This window comes from Colletotrichum abscissum (assembly GCF_030869225.1).
Source record: "Colletotrichum abscissum strain IMI 504890 chromosome Unknown Scaffold_49.1, whole genome shotgun sequence".
NCBI lineage: Eukaryota > Fungi > Ascomycota > Sordariomycetes > Glomerellales > Glomerellaceae > Colletotrichum > Colletotrichum abscissum.
The window spans coordinates 157,070-177,026 of record NW_026850420.1 but is presented as its reverse complement, the minus strand read 5'-3'; the positions used below and the strand labels follow the sequence as shown (position 1 = coordinate 177,026).

The 19,957-nt window shown below is 55.3% G+C and overlaps 8 protein-coding genes across 8 annotated transcripts; 6 read left to right on the top strand and 2 right to left on the bottom strand.

Annotated features, from left to right (window-relative positions):
* Positions 1–703: 703 nt before the first annotated feature.
* CABS01_13947 (uncharacterized protein) lies at positions 704–1,985 on the top strand (the record flags this gene model as incomplete). Its single annotated transcript, XM_060547288.1, has 2 exons — positions 704–1,187; positions 1,285–1,985. The coding sequence occupies 2 exons, from the start codon at positions 704–706 to the stop codon at positions 1,983–1,985; spliced, it is 1,185 nt and encodes a 394-aa protein (XP_060394401.1).
* A 1,622-nt stretch (positions 1,986–3,607) lies between these two features.
* On the top strand, positions 3,608–4,776 carry CABS01_13946 (uncharacterized protein; the record flags this gene model as incomplete). Its single annotated transcript, XM_060547287.1, has 4 exons — positions 3,608–3,804; positions 3,911–4,380; positions 4,451–4,679; positions 4,740–4,776. 4 exons carry the CDS (start codon positions 3,608–3,610, stop codon positions 4,774–4,776), a joined length of 933 nt encoding a protein of 310 aa, XP_060394400.1.
* Positions 4,777–7,453: 2,677 nt separating this feature from the next.
* On the bottom strand, positions 7,454–9,244 carry CABS01_13945 (PCI domain-containing protein; the record flags this gene model as incomplete). Its single annotated transcript, XM_060547286.1, has 6 exons — positions 7,454–7,537; positions 7,726–8,137; positions 8,195–8,256; positions 8,310–8,535; positions 8,584–8,873; positions 8,939–9,244. 6 exons carry the CDS (start codon positions 9,242–9,244, stop codon positions 7,454–7,456), a joined length of 1,380 nt encoding a protein of 459 aa, XP_060394399.1.
* A 140-nt stretch (positions 9,245–9,384) lies between these two features.
* Positions 9,385–10,988, top strand: CABS01_13944 (ribosomal L18ae protein family; the record flags this gene model as incomplete). The annotated part of the gene is made up of 4 exons (XM_060547285.1): positions 9,385–9,397; positions 10,336–10,520; positions 10,586–10,762; positions 10,830–10,988. The coding sequence occupies 4 exons, from the start codon at positions 9,385–9,387 to the stop codon at positions 10,986–10,988; spliced, it is 534 nt and encodes a 177-aa protein (XP_060394398.1).
* A 956-nt stretch (positions 10,989–11,944) lies between these two features.
* CABS01_13943 (fungal specific transcription factor domain-containing protein) lies at positions 11,945–14,750 on the bottom strand (the record flags this gene model as incomplete). The annotated part of the gene is made up of 2 exons (XM_060547284.1): positions 11,945–13,585; positions 13,644–14,750. 2 exons carry the CDS (start codon positions 14,748–14,750, stop codon positions 11,945–11,947), a joined length of 2,748 nt encoding a protein of 915 aa, XP_060394397.1.
* A 1,317-nt stretch (positions 14,751–16,067) lies between these two features.
* CABS01_13942 (acetyltransferase) lies at positions 16,068–16,823 on the top strand (the record flags this gene model as incomplete). Its single annotated transcript, XM_060547283.1, has 1 exon — positions 16,068–16,823. One exon carries the CDS (start codon positions 16,068–16,070, stop codon positions 16,821–16,823), a length of 756 nt encoding a protein of 251 aa, XP_060394396.1.
* A 653-nt stretch (positions 16,824–17,476) lies between these two features.
* Positions 17,477–18,063, top strand: CABS01_13941 (uncharacterized protein; the record flags this gene model as incomplete). The annotated part of the gene is made up of 2 exons (XM_060547282.1): positions 17,477–17,546; positions 17,645–18,063. 2 exons carry the CDS (start codon positions 17,477–17,479, stop codon positions 18,061–18,063), a joined length of 489 nt encoding a protein of 162 aa, XP_060394395.1.
* A 321-nt stretch (positions 18,064–18,384) lies between these two features.
* Positions 18,385–18,696, top strand: CABS01_13940 (uncharacterized protein; the record flags this gene model as incomplete). The annotated part of the gene is made up of 1 exon (XM_060547281.1): positions 18,385–18,696. One exon carries the CDS (start codon positions 18,385–18,387, stop codon positions 18,694–18,696), a length of 312 nt encoding a protein of 103 aa, XP_060394394.1.
* Positions 18,697–19,957: the final 1,261 nt, after the last annotated feature.

The window sequence follows — 19,957 nt, the reverse complement described above, 5'->3', positions numbered from 1 at the left end:
CTAGAAAGCCATTGTTGCAGGCTGTTTGGCTGTCAAGCTGAGATTTGTCTGGCCTGCCCGTGTCACAGAGCGGCCTTGTCTCAGACAGAGCAATGTCTCTACCACATCTTCCATTTCCATCTACACACCAGATTGTGTCAATGGCGGAACCCTGCCCATGGTCCATTCCTCTTTGAGTGCCTAGGTATACCTAGTATGGTACGAGACCCAAAGAGCCCTCGAGACGGATAAGAATCACCGTTGCAATTGATGGATGAATGCAGATCGTCGACCATTGGGCTGGAATCCTTGGACCCCGACCTGCAATCGTGGTGCTTATTTAACAAGTCCGTCTTCGTTTGCCGCCAACGCCGAATTCGAACGTTGCCTCCGAAGCTTTCTGAACGGAATAGGACCGCCTGCATGCCGGCCATATTGAACCCAGTCGCGTTCGAACACGACCACATGCGCACCATGTCATGGTCCGTCACTCTATACAGTAGTCCGCGATACCTATTTCCAACCAACGTTCTCCATCTTTGATTTTTGCGCAAGCAGCAGCAGCAGCAGCCGCCGCCGCCAGGAACCGCCCCTCTTTTCAGGGTACGTAACGCTTCTGTTTGAGGTAATCCGCATCTCAGGGTCTAGTTCCGTAACCTTCAACCCAACACCACATCACCCACTCGCGCCTGATACGCGCCTCCATGTCTCGCGAGCAACCGTGATGCATGCTATCCGCGCATCCTCCATTAGGCAGCTTCTACATGGCCATCGCCGTCTGCAAGCACTTCCCGTCACGCCACCATGGCGAGCCACGTCTCAGCGGCAGTCGATGCCGAAACTACTTGTGACGCCGCACATTGGCCTCACTCACAAGCGGCACTTCAGAGCTGAGGCGCTCTATCTACCACCGCTCGTCTTCACCGGCCTTCTGCTCACTCTGTGGACGCAAAAGTGTCTCGCAATGATCATCTTCCAGAACAAGATCATTTACATGCCAGGCCTGCCACCCAATGCACGCAGAGAGCGCATCCAAGACTACGCGAAGCAGTGCTGGGGCGTACAGTGGGAGGAGAAGAGGATCCGAGCCGCCGATGGGACGGATCTAGCCCTCTGCGTGGCCTCGGCGACATCGACTGGTGGGAGGAAGACCACGTCGCTCGACGATACTCTATCGGTGCCGTCCATCTACATCCTCTACTTTCAGGGTCCGCCTCGTCCCCGTTCCAATACCCTGGCTGGCGCATAGCTTTTCCCCTTTTGCCTCTCCAAACGATCAAAGGCTCATGCATTGGGGAAAAATAGGAAACGCCTCGTCCATTCCCCCACGGTTGCCCGACCTATCGTGGGTCCTACAGTCGCTGCAGCAGAGCAAACGGCCCGCGCGATACATATTTGTGTGTTTAAGCTACCGCGGGTACTGGACGTCGAGGGGTCGTCCCTCCGAGAAGGGCATCAACCTGGATGCGCGGGCGGCTCTGCACTGGATTGGGCGGGTGCACAGCGAGCACGACGTCCACGGGCACCAGCCCACGCCGGAGGTGATACTCTGGGGTCAGAGCATCGGCGCTGGGGTCGCCACGAACCTCGCCGCGTGGGAGGCGTTCCCGCCCACGTTGCGGCTACGGTCGCTCATCCTCGAGACACCTTTCACGTCCGTCAAGGACATGCTAGCGACACTGTATCCCCAGAAATGGGTGCCGTACCGTCATCTCTGGCCGTTTCTCCGGAATCACCTAGACAGCTGGACGAACCTAGCCACGATCGCCGGGAACTGGTCCGGGTCGAGGATCTATGAGAGGCCTCGCATTACGATCGTGGAAGCTGGCAGAGACGAGCTAGTGCCGGCCGAGCTTGGCGCGAAGCTGGTCCGGCGCTGCGAGGAGGTCGGGCTCGAGGTAGAGAAGAAGACGGTGCAGGGCGCCTTCCACAACGATGCCGTCATCAGGCTAGAGGGACGCAGAGCCGTCGTCGACTGCATTGAGCAGGTTGTTGCTAAAATCTGATGGACACTAATAATGACATCAAGTGAGGTCTGTCTACGGATAGCTAAGCAGTGAGTTCGCACGAAGCTGCCACGATGACACTTCAGAGCTGTAAACGTTGGTCATCCTGAAGTGGGCAAACCTGATTGGCGAATTGAATGAGTACATGGCACTGCCGAGGGAACCCTCGGCGTTCGAGTTCAGTTTGGATTTCGGATTGGGAAGCTAGGAACCGCTCCCCGGGCCCCGGCAAACCGGTGCAAGGTTTATAGAGGCGATTGATGTTCAGGGGTTAAATTGCCTTGCCTCTCTTCGCAGGAAACCGAGCCTGGTCCATGGTACCATCCCTTGCGGTCCAACATCATTTACGCCATCCCGAAAGCCTCTCTCTGAGCATCGGGCTTTCGAGATAGAACAGAACAATACGTTGGATCCCTGTGAGCTCAAATCGTCTCCAAATTGATACTTCGTATCATCAGAGAATTCCTTTGGCCCCTCAACTATTCCTAGAACTTGACTGAGAGTATTCGCCCCCTGTGCGACGGCAATGAATCCAGATGAATTGTCTGCCCCTAACATTTCTTATTCTGGCCAAGTGATGGGTACAGAAGCTTGGACGCGGCCACGCCGTCTCAACGTGGATCATTTCAGGCTGTTTCCCACTGTTCCAGGCACCTAGGCAGCTTTCGTGTGAAGTGTGAATCGTCGGCGCACCACAGATGTGTGCTCGGCAGCCCGCAAACTCCCGGACAGAGGTACTCTTTGGGCCATTGAGTCACCGCGGAGTGACCTGTCGACAGGAGCGAGGGAATCATCTAGCCCCCTTGACTTGAGCACAGTGGCACCGAACCAAATGCACCAAAGCCAACGCAAGCTTGCACACACACTCTCCTTTTTTTTTTTTGGCACTGGCTGCTTAAGTTGTTCCCCCTGCGGATGGCTTGGACATGGCGCGGTTTTAGAACCGGGTTCGGCCTGGTATCCAGTGCCTGCCAGTGTCCGCCAACTTTCCCAACAGTGCCACCACAGAGGCAGCCAAGCAAAACCCCGGCGCACCACCCACTTTCCCATCAGCGAAGTACCCTGCTGGCGTGCACGTGATATCGCATCCGAGGCGTGTGTCCCTCAGACCCACCGACGCGTTCCCCTTGATCCCCCCGACGCGTCCAATGAGGACGTTCTCACCACTTTTTTTTTATCAGTCCGCCCCCCTCTCCCCCAGGCACAGAGTCTCGGTGCCATCCTGTTCAAAAGCAGCCGGTGCAAGGCAATCACTGCAACGTACTTCAAGTAGGGGAGGGATCTTGGGGGACCGTGCCAGGATATCAGGCTGTATATATTAGAATCCCATCGCCCATCCACCATGACTTTCTCTCGAGTTCGCTCTCTCTTCTGTATTCACGCATCTCGGAAACGGCGCCTTAGGTAGGTCAAACACATTTTCCCATGAGAATCAATCTTTCGGTCCATCCCATAGTCATCGATAATCAATTATTCCATCCATCACCTACTCTTTCCATCACTTGAAATTTTCTCTCCGACGACGTTCCTTAGGCATCCGAGCTGTGATATCTTCGGTTCGAATTCCGTTTTCTTTTACTCGGTAAACACCATCTCAGCCATTCTGGAAACCATCAGCCAAAATGTTCAGCAGACGCTACGAACCATCACAGACTGTGAACAAGAGCTTCTCAAAAAGCCACAAGGCATCTAAATCCAGCTCATCATTCAGCAAATCCAGCGGCGTTTCGAAACATCGCCATGAATCCCGCCACAGCCGAAGGCCATTAACTGCCACTACGACCACGAGCACTGCTACCGAGGATACTTCCATGAGCAAGTGAGTCTTCTACACATTCATTTACTCTGCATTCTCCATCGAAACCCATGCATGTCGCTTGAGAGAAACGTGAACCAGACACTAACAGAACCCTCCCTAAAACCAGCAACCTCACCTCCGCAATCGTAACCCTCGTCGTCGGCACAGAACAGCGCCTCTTCGCCGCCCACGAAGATGTCCTCTGCGCATCGCCCTTTTTCCAAAACGCCCTCCGCGCCAACCTATACGGCAGCCCCGCCGACGTCGTCGGCTCCCCGGCCTCCGTAGCCTCCTCCTCGTCCGCCCCGACCAAGCGCATCGCCCTCCCCGACGAGGAGCCCGAGATCTTCTCGTCCGTGCTGGAGTACCTCTACAAGGGCGACTACTACCCGCGCTTGGTGCACAACAAGCGCCGTAACTCGTGGGAGATTGAGGCCCTCAGCAGCAACGGAGAAAACGGCCGCGGCGGCGTCGAGTCGACCGTATACCACCACGGCGTCGACGGCGATTTGCTCAAGGACACGGTGATTTACTGCGCTGCGGAGAAGTACGGTCTCGAGGAGCTCAAGAGGGTTTCGCTGAGGAAGCAGGGTCTTCGTAAGTTCATTTCTCAGTAATATTCTACCTCCATTACTATGCAACACTCTGCTAACAGATGGCCTTGAAGAATCCGGCATCCAGTGCAGCACCATCCTGGCGTCGGCTCGGTACGCCTATGCCAACACTCCCGACAGCGACTCGAAGCTGCGGGCGCACTACCTCGCCCTCATCATCCGCAGCCGAAGCACCTTTAAGCGGAGCGGCACGATGCAGCTGGAGATGTACAACGGCGGCACCCCGCTCTTCTTTGACCTCTTTGTCGCGCTTTGCAACCACGTCGACGACATCTCGACCGTGTAAGTAGGCCCTCGAAAGTGAAGTGACAAATCACGAATCCGTTGCTAATCGATATTTAGAAACTCTCCTCGCACACCCCGTGGTGGCCGTTTTTAAGGGGCACAACCTCACTCTTTTCCCATTTCCTACACCTTGAATCTTCTCACCTCAGCCAAGGACGAATGAATACCCGGCTCATCATAACTAATGACTTTACGTTCTCACGCAATCTTGCCTTCCATTTCTTTTCTCGTCTACTTTTTACTTTGTTTCACCGTTGGTTGTCGCTGAAACGGGTGATTTGAAGCCTGCTGGACTCGCAAAACCCGCAAAATACCATAAACATCAGGGCGTTTGAAAACCCATCCCACTGGATAGGGATGGTCACGGCGTTTGGGTACAACATTTTGTATTATTTCTGCAAATTTTCCTGGCATCTCTTGCTCGAATTCTTGACTTCTCACGAGAAACCCTTGTACATTTATCTCTTACTTTTGGCGAGACGAGAACCCCATGAGAGGCGGACAAGCTCGAGAGACGGTTTCTTTCGAGGCAGGAAAACCTGTCTCTTGTTCGCCTTCTGCATAGAGGCGACTGAGAAATACGAGACCCGGATGCTCTGGGTGTGACAGAGCGAAAAGAACGAGATGAGAGACGAAAGAAATTCGGGACAGATTGCGTCTTCTGCGAAAGAGATCGACATCATTAACTGTAAAATTATCATTCTTCACACTCGCTTTCTAGTTTCTGCAAATCTACAGGAGTTGATGCTGTGAACCTCGAGCCTTTTTTCCGATGGAAATGAAGATATCCCGTCGTTGCGATATTCACAAAATCCAACGAGTGATTTGATGGCCATCTTCTGACACAACCAACACGACCTACCGAAGTTTTCGACCATGAGCAAAAGTCCTCCGTGAATACTCGTGAATGCCCAAGGCACCCGAATTCACAGGCCCCGATCCGGGGCGAACTATCCCTGCCTATGTCAACCCCATCCATCGCCCCCCCCCCCCCCCCCCCCCCCCCCCCCCCCCCGCCCCCCCCCCCCCCCCCCCCCCCCCCCCCCCCCCCGCCCCCGCGCGCCCCCCGCGCCCGCTCCCCCCCCCCCCCCCGGGGGCACACCCCCCCCCCTTTCCACCCCCCCCCCCCCCCCCCCCCCCCCCCCCGAAGAGTGTCCCGGTTCCTGGTCCGCCCGCCGCGGCGACCAGGCTCGCCTAGCGTAGCGGCCGTGTTCTCGGATACTTTGCCCCTCTTCGAGCTGTGAGTCATATTGGTAGTGTCACCGAGGCTGACTCTTAGCAGCACTATCGCCGATTCACGCACGGCACAACAGCCCAACTCAACCCCACCCCTCTCCGAGAACACAGCACACATACTTTCAGACCCCGGCTTTTGTCTCCTGAATTACCTTATCACGCTACTGATGCAAGCACTTAAACTAAAGTCAACCACCAGGGACCCCCTCTTTGCTTACTTTGGTAGGCTGCTCGTACTGGTGGGTGTGCTTGTGAGACGTTAGTCATTGTTCCGTCTTCCCTGCCCGTGTCGTGCTTGAGTCGCCATATGAGGGTACTTTTCTCCAAAGGGAGGACTGGAGGTGGAGATGGATGTGAGCCAGAGGTGTGCGTGGAGCTGCATTCTGAAATGTGGTACGGCAGATGCTCCGTCTGGTAGTTGTTTTCTACATACTGAGTGACGTTGTTTGACTGTTGGTGCGTGGCCGCAGGTAACTGGTTTGATTGCAATTTTGTAAATACTCCTATCCGCCCATGCGTGATAGACTTTCGGTGAGTTACAAGCTCAACGTGGTGTCACACGTACATAAGGGAGGTATGAGACAGATAGATGGCCGGTGAAATCGGAAAACCTTTCCATATGCATCAAACAGTGGATGTTGTTTCCAAAGTGCGAAGGATGGAATTTCCTTTATTTCATTCATTGAAGACCAGTCTCATAGTACCTTAATTAGGTAGGTATCGTCTCCAGACGGCCACTAGGCCAAGCGTGCTTGCCTGAGGTGGGAAGCCCCAAGTCCATTCCCATCGCACCTGCCTACCTTACCTTCCCAGTCCCAAACCTTCATCTGATAACTTATCATTCCCATCCATCCGGGTCCCGAGTGGACTACACACAGGAAAGAAGTCCATATAGACCCCATCAACTCCATTCTCGTCACCAGCACAGCAGGCGCCCTCCTAGGTCGGGGGGTCAGGTCAAACTGTGGCGTGGGTGGTGGAATTGGTTAATGGTCACCAACTCCTTCACGCCAACCAGCCTACTCGACGACAGGCTCAGCGCATACGAGTTACCCGAGTTCGAATCCCGGAATGAGCACAATGAAAATTTCCCAGCATGAGCACCAAGAGATGTAGCCCCCAGTTCAGCACCGGGGGGGTGAACTCTTTTGTGGTTTTCGATCTTTTAATATGATTATGTAACTAAGCATTGGAACAATAGAAGCAATTTGCTGAGTATCAATGTATTGATTCGCGTCTATTGATTGATCCCAACAGATGGCGTCGAGATAGACTTTGCTTTTTTAATTGCCCGGTATCACTAAGATACTCATGCATCCATCTTCCTCGCACCAATGCATGCTGCTAGGTTTCCTCGCACCTTATACGAGGCCGTTAAGTTCAGCGACGCCGTGCCGCCGATGCCTATTGGGTCAGATATCTTCTCGCTGCTTTTGTGCGCACGATGGTGTGGTACCAAGGCTGTATTATCTCAAGTCATCTTTGGGCCGGTCGAAAGTCTCATGCGGTCGGAGTCCCCACCCCACCATCCCCGTCTAAACCCCTGTTCCGGGGAACGCCCCGTTCTTGGAGAGGACGACGATGCCGCGCTCGCGGGCGATGTAGCCCTTCATGAGGTTCTGCAGATAATTGAATGATTAGTCATGTACTTGTGAATGAGGGGTTACTATGGAATTCTGCCTGAGTAGCGAGCTTTTGTGGCAGTCGCCACGACACCGGATTCCCTTGAGCAGGCAAGGTTGGTCCCGTGATGATGTTGCCTACTAGGCAACCCCAGACGCACGACAAAAGAAAAGCTGCCACGTACCTTGTAAATCATGTTTGCCAGCAGGCACTCAACCTCGTCTGGGTCAACAGTCTCCTGGCTACCAAGGCTGATAGCAGCTGTGAACTCGGCGACTGGGACTCTGGTCCGACGAACGGGAGCGGTGCCGGCTTCCTTCGCCTCTTCGAAGCCACCGGCGACAAAGACTTTGCGTAATAGGTTGCGCAGGGCAATATCGCGACCGCGCTCCAACGTAAGGTAGATTCTGCGGCGGACGAACTCCTCTTCGCCTTCTTGTAGAGCTAGGTCAAAGTTGCGCAAGTCGCCTTTGCGGATGCACTGCGACAGTGGGAGAAAGAGTTTTTGCAGCCGCGGGTAGGGCTCAAGGAGTTTGCTGCTGGGCAGGGTATGTGTGGTGAGGAGATGGCATGGGATTAGATAGGTGAGAATTCTCCTGTGATGGTTGTTAGTGGTTGAGGATGATGACTTGGGATGTGTCGAGAGTACTTACTCTTGGTTGCTCTTCGCATCCTTGTGACACAGGGACCATGCCTCTGTGAGGTGCTTTTCGGCCTGGATTTCGTTAGATCCGTAATTGAGAACTGGACTTCTCTCAGTAATCGTACCTCAACATAGTTCTCCTCCAAGAAGAAGAGCACGCCCTCGTAATACTTGAATGTCACCCGCTGTGACTTGGGGAATGCTTCCAGGGGCGGCATGTCTCCACGGTTCGTGGACAACGCCTTCAGGATTGTCCGACTCAGACTTGCCGAATTGAGTTTGAAGTAGGTCTTGAAGAGCAAGTTGATGATGTAGTAAATAGCCCACTTTCTTGATTCTTCGAGAGGTGCTCTGTACACAGTTAGGACTAGCCAAGAGCATTTGGGTTTGTCGACATACCTATCGCTCAGACACAGAGTGAAGATACGCTTGAGCTGCTGCTCGCAGTCGCGCAGCTGCTTTTGCTTCTCCAAGTCCGGATCGTAGTCGTCAGCAAGCTCCATTGCGTCAGCAGTGGCATCGGTGGTGCTCCGCTCTTCGTCTGAGCTGATGGCGAAGAGTCGCAAATGCTTGCCAGCAAGGTAGAGGCACGGAATCGTCCACGCCTCGAAGCCATAATTAGTGTAGCCTCGGATGAGAGCGGTGGTGAATTCCTTCCAAGACTCATACACCTTGGTCCATGATGAAGACTGTTGCTGGTGTTAGTGGTGAAACTGAAGAAAGGGGATGGGCAGCGTATTGCGCGAGAGCTCACCCTACCTCCAGCAGCGGAGTCGCCCTCTACTTTGAGGATCTCGCCAATGGCTTTCCAGTACGCTGTGTAGACTTCTACCCAGCCCGTAGTCTCCTCATGATCGAGCTTGAATTTCTTAGATCCCGAGCCCCGACCGAGGAGCATGTACTTGATGTCACTCTTGGCTTCTTGGACATTGGTGCTCAGATAGATGGACCGTAGCTTGTCCGGCTTGTTGACTGGACTGAATGGCTGAAGTGTCTGCGCAAGAGAGTACCCAGACCGAGTCTTGTAGGCATTGCGGAACTCTTCAAACAGAGGCTCCATTCTGTCTATTTGAGCCCTGGTCGATGTTGAAGGGTGGGTGAGTGAGTTAGGTGGTGGAAGAGCCGAAGGGCTGAAGAGCGAAGGCCCTGAAGACTCTTGCTGGAACTTGACGCAAATTCAGCCAGGTAAAGCCTGCTAAAATGGATTCAAAAGGTAATCTGCCTGCCAGACTTATGATGAAAACGATCCCCGTCTAACATCAGCCAGCAAATGTAGTTGCCTTTGTGACGCTGTTGCTCAACCGGGGGCGGTATGCGCTGTGATTGGTTGGAACCCAGTGACTTTGGGATTCGCCAAAGGCAGCTCCTCCCTCTGACCTTTCTGGTGGACACCGACTGTTTTGCGCCTGACATTCAAGGCAGGAATGCATTGACAGACCTTCTCGAAAAACTGGCGATTTGAGGTGGACCCCCACCAGCCGCAACAGGGTGGGGTCCGGTCGCTTAGGAAAGTGTGGCGCTGACACATAGGGTTCTCGCCCTTTTTTGCATTTACCCAACTTTTTTGTTTTCCCATTCGGCTTCAGACCCAGCAGCAACCACCACGATATCGGATAATCGACGACCATCGGCCAGCTCTTCAAAGTAAGTCACCAATTACTCAAGTTCGCGGGGGATCTTCAGTTTCTAACAAATTATTCAAGATGGGTAAGCACAATTCCTCTCTCCTCGCTTGGATCTGGATCTTGGATGCGAATGCTTGCTGCGAATTTTTCGAACCCCGACCGCGACGAACAAACTTTTTCAAGGTTACTTGAGACATCACGAAGATGTCGCAGTATGGCACGACAGCAATAGCACGCCTGCTTCATGGATTCACCAACACCGACTGCCATCAGCTCGCATATCAAGCGAGGCTACAGCACACTACCAAACGACGAATGGGTCGGGGCTTGGCTTGGGAGGAACAGGAAAGAGGGGAATGAGCGCAAGACCTGGCATGACCTCACGACGCAACGCGATTCTGCCCTCCCGTCCGAACCCGACCGACCGGAAAATTCGCAGCAGCTCGAAATGACACAGCTATTCGCATCCTTGAATCCAGAGATTGTGTGGCCCCAGGACGACGCATAACTGATTATTTTGCTATAGGTCGTCTTTCGGAATACGAGGTCATTGGGCGCCACTTGCCCACCGAGTCCAACCCGACTCCCGCGTTGTACCGCATGACCATCTTCGCTCCCAATGTCACGGTTGCGAAGTCCCGTTACTGGTACTTCTTGCGTGGCCTGAAGAAGGTCAAGAAGGCCACCGGTGAGATCGTCAGCGTCAAGGAGGTACGTCACCGAAAACTCGATTCTCCCAAAGCACCACAGGCAGAGACTGACTCTGCACGCTACAGATCCAGGAGAAGCACCCCCTCAAGGTCAAGAACTTCGGTGTCTGGCTCCGCTACGACTCCCGCTCCGGCACCCACAACATGTACAAGGAGTACCGCGAGATGTCCCGCACCGACGCCGTCGAGGCTCTCTACTCCGACATGGCCGCCCGCCACCGTGCCCGCTTCAGGTCCATCCACGTATGTGCCCTCACGTCGAATATCTCGCCCGGAAAGCCGAAACCCCCACTAACAAAGTCTCCAACAGATCCTCAAGGTCGTCGAGCTCGAGAAGGGCGACGATGTCAAGCGCCCTTACATCAAGCAGCTCATCACCAAGGGCCTCAGCTTCCCCCTCCCCCACCGCGTCTCCAAGCTCAACAACCAGAAGATCTTCAGCGCGAAGCGTCCCACCACCTTCGCATAAAGTGTTGGCTGTTGTGCGGCGTTGTTTCTCTGGTTTTCGACAAATGGAGGGGTGGGCTACTACTACTTGGCAGGTGTTCACTAGGTCTATGGAACTATCACGTGCATTTGCTCTCTGAAGGCGGGGGCCACCAAAAGAAATGAAATCAATTCAAAACATCATCTTTTCGCGAGCATGGCCAAAAAAAGCAGCAGGGGAGGGAGGGGAAACCTTACTCAAACCGCCCTTTTGATAGATGGACGAATGATACCTGAGTACGAAGCTGTGAATTACGACTTCTTGATGAGACGATGCGGTTTACCTTTAGATCTGCTCGGCCAGAAGAGGGATGTCAAGACGTCCGGCTTCGTCTACGTAGACAAATGCCAACTCACCCTGCGTCGGTTGTCAAAGTTTTTCTGATTGCCAGTGATGTGATGCCTGCATGTCTTCAACTGTTCGTAACGTAGAGTGCTCTCACTTGGCATCTGCCTTTTTCTTTCCCAGCTGCTCCCAAATGTGAAAGCACATGCAACCCACCTGAGCATGACGTAACCTCTATAATTTTGTGGTGATTAGTTGTTCACGTTCTAGTGTCCAGTGACATATCACTCTCATGATGTGAAGGCCCGGCAACAATCCCCGTTCACTTCCATCATATGCTTACTTCGAAGTCGACATACCTTATCTTGAAGCTCTGCCCGCTTGTCTGGAACAGGAGTCATCAAGTTGTCGAGAATCATTCACTCATTTAATCAAGCTCAAGTACAATGAATTTCATTTGAGAGTCTAGATTCCTCTTCCATTCTCCAGTATTGATGGGCGTGATTCGTCATCCCTATCGTACAGCATCACCATTTCATTTCTTCCTTTCCCTTTTTCCTTATTATACACCACACTTGCGCGTCAGTTCATTTGGGTATCCCATACGCCTCCTCGTCCTCCTCTTGTGATTACCTTAAACACTCAAACTGAAATCACCCGTCGTCCCCAGGTGACCTCTCCATATTCGCATCAACGACAAACTCGTCCCACGAACTCGGATCCCACCCAAAGTCTCCGGCATCCATCTGGATCCCGAAATGCGCAATCAGGTCCTGCGGGTTACTAAACAGCGGCGTTCCTCCAAACATGGCCATGTCCTCCGGCGTCAGCCCGAACGGCGGGTTCATGGGCGCCGACGTTGACGGAGGCAGTGATGTCGCGGGCATCCCGGCCGCCGCCGCTATCGACGGGTCAACCGCCATCGGCGTGGGACCACCCAAACCGACTGTGTTTGTCGCCGCGAAAGGCATACTCGTGGGAGGCAGTATGGAGCCGCCTCCTTGCCAAGCAGCAGCGGCAGCGTTGTTACCGCCGAAACGGTCTGTCCTGAAAGCTGGGTGTAATGTTCCCATACTCACACCGTGGCCTCCCACCGCCGCCGCGGCAGCAACTGATGGCTCCTGAACACCCATGGCATCCACGTCTCCATAGCCATCATCATCACCATCCTCATCGTCATCATCATCCTCCTCCTCCTCTTCCTCATGCTGCGGCACCTCCACCGTCCTCCTCGCAGCCCCCTTCTGTTCCGTCGCCGCCGCCGCCGCAGCAGCCACAGGCGCCCCCCTCCCACCATCACCCAACTTCAACGCCCCCATCATAGCCTCCGCTCTCGCAGCCCTCGCCCGTCTCAAAAGCTTCTTCAGCGGCCTCCACAGCGTGCCCCGCCTCGTATCCGCGATCCGCTCCCTCATCCCGTGGAAGTTCCGATCCACCACGCGCCACGCCCTCTCCACCAGCTCCCCGCGCGTCTGCACGCACAGCTCCGCCAGCGCGACGGCGAGCGGGTGCCACTGCACGTAGCTGTCGATCCACCACCCGAACCGCTCGCGGTAGGTCGCGGAGCTATACTCGACCAGCTCGATCGTGTTCACCGCCGTGCGGAGCATCGTCTCCCGCGCGACGCGGGGCTTCGCCGTCGCCGTGGAGGCGCGCGGTGTAAAGGGATATTGTGCAGATAACCACATTTTGAGGATGATGATGCGCACCGTCACGGCGGCGTGGTTGGCGGGTAGGTGCCGGGTGTCCTGGTCTTCGTCGTCGCCGCCGCCGCCACCGCCACCAGAGCCATCGCCGTCCGATGCAGGTGTTTTGGCCGGCGCGGTGCCAAAGAGCGCTTCGAGACGCTGCGCGTGCGCCATAATCTCATCCTCTGACGTCGTCGGCTCCGGCGTGCCGTCGTTGTCGAGCGCAAGCTGCGGGTGCCGCGGCCGCAGGTTGCCAAAGATGCCCGACGACATGCTCGTGCACAGGCAAAACGTCATCTCGGTCGGGCCCGTCCTGTCCTCGAGCGGATCCGTCGTCCCGGGGCCGAAGTCGTCGTCGTCGAGGTTGAAAGGCAGGCGGGTGTTGTAGGACTGCCGCGGGATGGCGGCGTCGGTGCCGCGGTCCTCGGCGGCGCGGATGTCGAGGACGACAATCATCCACCACAGCCGGCGGCGCATCTCGGCCTCGAAGGGCGGGAGAGGGGGGTTGACGCCGTCGCGGTGAAGGTGCAGGGCCTGGGCGAGGCGGACGACGAGGGGGATGAGGGCCCATGAGGCACGGCTGGCGTTGTGTGAGCGGAGGAAGCACTGTGAGATGGTTAGATCTTGAACCGGATTTGATATGAACGTGACTGAAGAGACTTACCACGTAGTAAGTCAGCGCTTGAAGGGTCCGAATCTCAGTGCTGTTGAGATAATCCGCCTTGTGAAGCGCCCGCTCAACGCCCTCCCGGTACCTCTGCGCGAGCACGCTCCTCTCCTCCCCCAAGTTCCTCAGACAAGCCTCGTTTGTCAAGCTGGTGACGGCACCATAGTACATAGAAAAGAACAGGGCCTCCGTCGCATCATCGATGTGCTTATTCACAGCGTTCGCGAAGCCTTCCAGCTCGACAGAGACCGTCGGCCGGTGAATGACCTTGAACGCCGGATCGACGTTGGAGAAGAAGATGCCGCACATGTACATGATGTGATCCCGCGGCGGGTGCCTCAGCGGCTCGTCCCCGCCCGTGACGAAGCTGGAGATGAGCCCAGACAGCGCGGGAGGCGTCTGGCCCTTATTGGCGGTGGATGACTCGGGGCTCGTCGTGCTCTGCTGATGCTGCTGGCCCTGCTGGCCCTGACCTCCTGGTTCCTCATCGTCGGACCCTTCGCTGTCGGAGGGCTGATCCAAGGCCTGTCTCATGCCCTCGACCTCTTGGCACAGATTCTCCCAGAACTCGGCGCTCATGTAGTTGGTCGGCGGGGCGGGCTGGGAGTCCCACCCCGCTCCGGGCGGCGACGGCTCCGCGTCATTCATGCCCGAGACCGAGTCGCCACCAAGACCCCTTCGGCCCGTCGCCGCCGATATGGAATGCGGCGTCGATGAGACGGCAGCCGTGAGCAAGGCCGCAGGGGGCACCGCTCCTCCCGCCGAGCCGGTTGGGGTCCCGCTACCGCCGCCCCTGACGACTCCATCCACGTTACCAGAGTCAACTTTGCTGACGATGCTCTCCAGACGGGTGATGCGATTCAGCAGCTCGTTCTGCCTCCCCTGGCGCGGCTTGCGGTTCCGCTTCCGGGAGGGGAAGACGCAGTCGAGGTCGGAGCGCTCACACTGCTTGCACCGGGGCTGTAGCTTATCGCATTTGATCTTGCGATGGCGACAGTTTGCGCAGCTGAGCTGTTGTTTGCCGGTGCCGCTGCTGCCAGGAGCGGCGGTGTTCTGGTCGGATTGTTGTCGGGCTGCGGTCGCCGATGATGCCGGCGGTGTCATTGTTTAGTTGGGGCTTTTTTTTAGTATGAGTGTAAGGTGGTGTGGGTGAGAATGAGTGACGGGTGTGTGAGCGACCCTGACGTGAGTGAAGCTCAAGTGAAGCTCAGGGTGTGTGAGAGGTGTGTGGATGGTCTTTGCTGACGTTGACGATTTTGAGGGTTTCCCCGCTAGGCCTCTCGCGCTTGCATTCCTTGTAAGTTAAGAGCGAACGGGCGATCAACGTGCTTGTAACTCCTAAGCCCGGGCTGACGTTCGTCCGCCGTCTACGGAGTAGATGTTTAGGTTTTCATCCAGATTAAAAAGGCGGGGGAAAGGTGTAAAGGAGAGGTAATAATTAATAAGAATAACTACTTGGCGAATCGGTTTCCGGGATTCTGGGGGTTTCGCTTGAAGATGTCGTTCTGCGCTGTGAGCAAAACAGGATGAGCTGTGGGTGAGACGAGATAGGTAGAAGCGCCGGGGGGGAATATACCTATGAGGATTTGGGCTGTAGCCTGTGTGGTTCCCCACTGCACTGTTCCCCCGATCTGCGTTCAGATGCAAAATTTCCCAGGGGTTGCCCGAAACCACCTTACCACCCCGCTGCAGCAGGCGTAAGAAAAAACCTTAAAAAAACAAGACTAATAGCTGCCGACCACTTGAACGGGTAGATTTACGTAGAAATGACTGATATGTCAGCACGTCTGTACTCGTAGGATCACACATACATGAGTAGTCGTGATTTGCTCGGTCTCGCTAGAGATGGAGGTCTGTCTACCTTGGTTAAGATAAAGTTTCCCGCCCGGTATCTTGCCGCGATTAGGAGAGAATTTGACAGACCACCTGGATATCGCGGATCGTGATTACATTTTGGGTTTCTTGCATTCTGCCCGATGGGAGCGCCAAGTCTATTCAGGAGACGAACAAAGACCTGGACCGTCAAAATCGGCGCGGCGCGGCGCTCGGAAGACCGCCGAGTGCGAGCCTGATAAAATTGGCGGAACTCTCCGTCTCCCGGTCAGGCCTCGTCGTATTTAGTCGTACTTTCGATCAGAGATATTCGTAAGCCAAAACGGCAATGCTGAAAGAGTAATAGCGCGCTTGCGTACTATACTCTGGGGGTCCCTCACTCTCAGCATGAACAGTCACCCAACTGAGGGCCCGTCGAGATGACTCAAACCCAGAAATTCTCCGTGAAAATGTTACAGACGAAGAAATAGAAAATAAAATCATGCAAAGAGATAACAAAACACGTACAAACTTGGCTCTTTGTTAAGCCCGGTACCAAAGATTGAAGAAACATTCAACGAAAGGAAACAAGGGAAACAAAAAGAAAACATGCCCGAAATGGATAATGAACACCTAGACTTCATCACGGTGAATACCACCCTCCCAACCCTCCCCCTCCCCCTTCTCGCCACGCGCAAGCCCGTCCTCACCGAGCGTCTCATCCTCAAGCCCGTCAGCCAAGACGACCTGCCCGCCCTGCACGCTATGCGCTCCCAGCCCGAGGTCATGAGGTGGGCCGTCGCCGGCCGCCCCGACGCGGACCTCGACGAGACGCAGGCCTGGCTGGACCACAACCTCCCGCCCAACGACGCGCACAACTACAACTTCACCATCTGCCTCCGCTCGACGGGTGAATTCGTCGGCCTCGGCGGCGTCAAGCGCATCGGCCCCAGCAGTCCCGGCCTGCCCGGCGGCGAGCTGGGCTGGCCCGAGATCGGATACCTCTTCTGCAAAGAGGCCTGGGGCAAAGGGTACGCCACCGAGTTCCTGCGGGGCTTCGTCGGCGCGTGGTGGTCCCTGCCCCGCTCCGCTGCGCCTGCGCTCCGGGTTGAGAGGAGCGTCGTCGGGGAGGAGACCCGGCCGTCCCAGGAGCAGCCCGGGTCCGAGTCCGAGTCCGAGGTGAACGGGGCGGCCGTGGTGGCGGTGGGGGAGATTCTCACCGCCGTGACGGAGCTGGACAACTTGCCCAGCCAGAAAGTCTTGGACAAGACGGGCTTCCAAAAGCTCAAGGTCTGGACGGAACGTGATGAAAAGACGCAGGAGACGACGACGCTTGTCGGCTATGGCATCGAGGCGCCGAAATAGGAAAAACCCCAACCGCAATACGATAATCGGAACGGAACACTGAAGATGAAAGAGGAAAATGTGGGAGAGCAAGGAAACTCACCACTGACCATGCGTCGTTCGATTAAACCGCCCACCCATCCCTGGGCTCTTTGCGGCGTTCAGCTCCAGATGGCTGCGTTGTCGCAAAACCTTGTTGGTCTACCTTATTTAAGTTGGCCAAGAGATTTTTTTGGGGAGGCTCGGCACCACCTCAACATGGGGCATGCCCGGGTTTTCTAGCTCTCGAATGGAATTGAGAGCGCCGTAATGATGGGGCCAGCCAGTACGGCGCGGAGGTCGCAACGAGGACGGCATCGGACACGCGAGACTCGGGGTGGAGAACACAGCTTCGGACAATTTGTGTCGTCCGTGATTCCTCCGATCTCATCGGGGCTAGCACCGCCGATGTTTCCCGGGCTCCTTCTCCGGTATATATTAGAACAGATGACGCCAAAAAGTTAAATGTATCTCATCATACAATAGAATCATAGAGAGAGAGACGCTACAGACGAAATTCGACATTGCCTCATTCGTGCCGACCCGATCTCAGGTATTGCCGTCGCAACACAGTCACTGTCGTCATCCCTACCACACCAACAACTACTACCCAAGAAAAGACCACCGAAACCAACATGTCGCAACTCGGAATGGCCAACACCATTGCCACTGCTACTGGCGTCCTCGGGTGCGCATGGTGGGCAGGTTAGCAACTTCTCTTCCCCCTTCACCCTCGGGCTCCCACTCTTTCTCTTTGTGCCATCATCAGCGTGGTCGACGTCAATTGCTGACTTTTAGTCTAGGCGCGGCGGCATCATTATCCATGTTCAGCATCCCCGCCATTCTCCAAACCAGCGCCGAGCCAGGTCATGCACTGAAGCTGTGGCAACACATATTTCTGAACGGCGCGTCGACCGGCCCAAAAGTAGCGCTCGCCGTTACGCTCTCGCTGGCCTACTCTGCATACGATCGCTACGACCAGGGTGTTGCGTGGAAGCCGTTTGTTGCCGCTGGAGCTTTGAGTCTCGCCATCGTGCCCTATACCATTATCTTCATGTCGTCAACGAACAATGCGCTCATGGCCGGTGCACGGGGCATCGCAACGCTGGGTCTGTCCGAGACCACGGATTTGTTGAAGAGGTGGCAGGCACTCAACGCCGTGAGAAGCATCATTTCCCTTGCGGGCGCCGCTATCGGTCTGTGGTATACTGCTTTCCAATGAGCGAGGAAGGGTTTGATTCTATCCAAGACATATCAATCGTTTCTGTATAGACAGGGAACCGAGGCGACGGAACGGCGACAGGTTCATGTAAGATAAAGATAGTGCTCGAGGTGTGCCGACCAGGCAGATGGTAGGCAGCCAGTGCAACAACAGGTGGTCAACCCATTCCCGTTGGTTGCTGCAGTGTCAGGATGTAGTAGAAATGGCACTTGGTCGACGCAATGTACAACAGCCGGTCCCTGCATGCCTTGTTCGTAATCTTTCGCCTTGTGCTCACCGCCAGATCACTGTCCCAAAACCTTGGCTGCAACTGCATCATACATGGCTGCTGCAACAATTAGAATTAGATGGACACGCAGAGTCACCACGGTAAGCCAGGGTAAAGACACCATGCCATGTATTCGTAAGGATGTACAATGCACGGCCGCGGATCACTTTCCGGTTGCTAGCAGCGTTTCTGGAAGTCTGGAAGATAGGGCGAGGGTAACGAAAAGATTGGGTGGATTGTCGAACCGCATCTCTGGTGTTTTGCAAATGCGCTCGCCGGGTTCCAGCCTGTCGGGGAAGCAAATTGGTCGCGGCGTAGGTGGACATGGTGACGCTGTCTTGGAGGTTAGTGAGTCTAGAGTCTAGGAAAAGTAGCTTCTCAGAAGTCGTGTGGTGGAGGGCCGGGGAAAGAGATGAGATGGAGCAGAATTCGACCAGCTTAATGGCGTGTGGCTGGGCAGTTCCTCTTCAGCGTCTGCTGGTTCCCTTTGGCCTTTAACTCTCTTGATTTGCGTATGAAGAGTTCAAGAACAGACGGGACAGCCTGTCGGGTTGCCTCTGGAATAGAGGGTTGCGTGGCTAGGGCCGGCTGGCGGCTGAGCGGGCACCAGCCTCCGCAACAAGGCACATCGCAGCTGGGCATGTCCAGCAGACGGCTCACCTGGGCAGACTTTCAGGCTGCATCCTGGGGGCCGAGGGAACTGGGCATCGGCATCCATCGCTTTCGACGGGCCTCTTTGGTCATCTGGATCATCTGGATAGGTAGTTGGGTCCGTTTTGCTGCCCAGCCTCACTTTGCCTTATCTTCTGGAGCCTGGAAGGTAAAGTCAGGAGTATGGATGCCAAATCATGTTGATCAGCTGGTGGGGAGTCGGGGACGCGATGGTCGAGATATTAGGCGTAACCTCGGGAGTTGAACCCGAAACGACGACAGAGTATGGATGCATCGAGATGCCGTGGGATGGTGGTGGTGACTGGTAAGAGAGAATGTGTGTGTGTGTGTGTGTGAGGTAAGGTAGCTCGTCAGGAATGTGTGCCTATGCAAGTCAGAGGGGGTGGAGCGGTGATGTTCCCAACTAGCGGTCGTGAAGAGGTGAGATTGTCATGGGGAAAAAAGGTACATCGTGAGAAATGGAAGTTACAGGAAGAAGGCACCCTAAGGCGGTACGTACCCGACGGTTAGAGATGCGCGGAAGCCAGGTGGGAGGGGAAAGGTACTTGCAGACACAGCTCAACCACGTAGGTAAGACATGTACTTTTCGAAAGGCAGCCGACGGTCCGGCCCAAATTTGTCCCCGCAAGGGAAGCTGCGCCAGGGTGCACGTGTCAGCCCAACAGCCAAACGTTTTCCCTGTTTGATCGCTATTCTTACCTGCCACTGCCTTGCCTGCCTTGTCCTTCCCGGTCTTGCGCAGCGCTGCTGCATGTACCGCAGTACGGCGCAGACTTAGTTATTGAGCGGAAGCTGTGCAAGAGCCCAGCTACGTAAGGTAAAAACAACCAGGCGGATCCATTGCTTCCCGCAGCTCGGTTCTGCCTGACGGGATGGAAAGTCCATGTCCAAGGGTAGGCAAGGTAAGTTGGTAAGGTATGTACTTCCTCCCTCGAGTCCCTTCCTTCCTTCCCC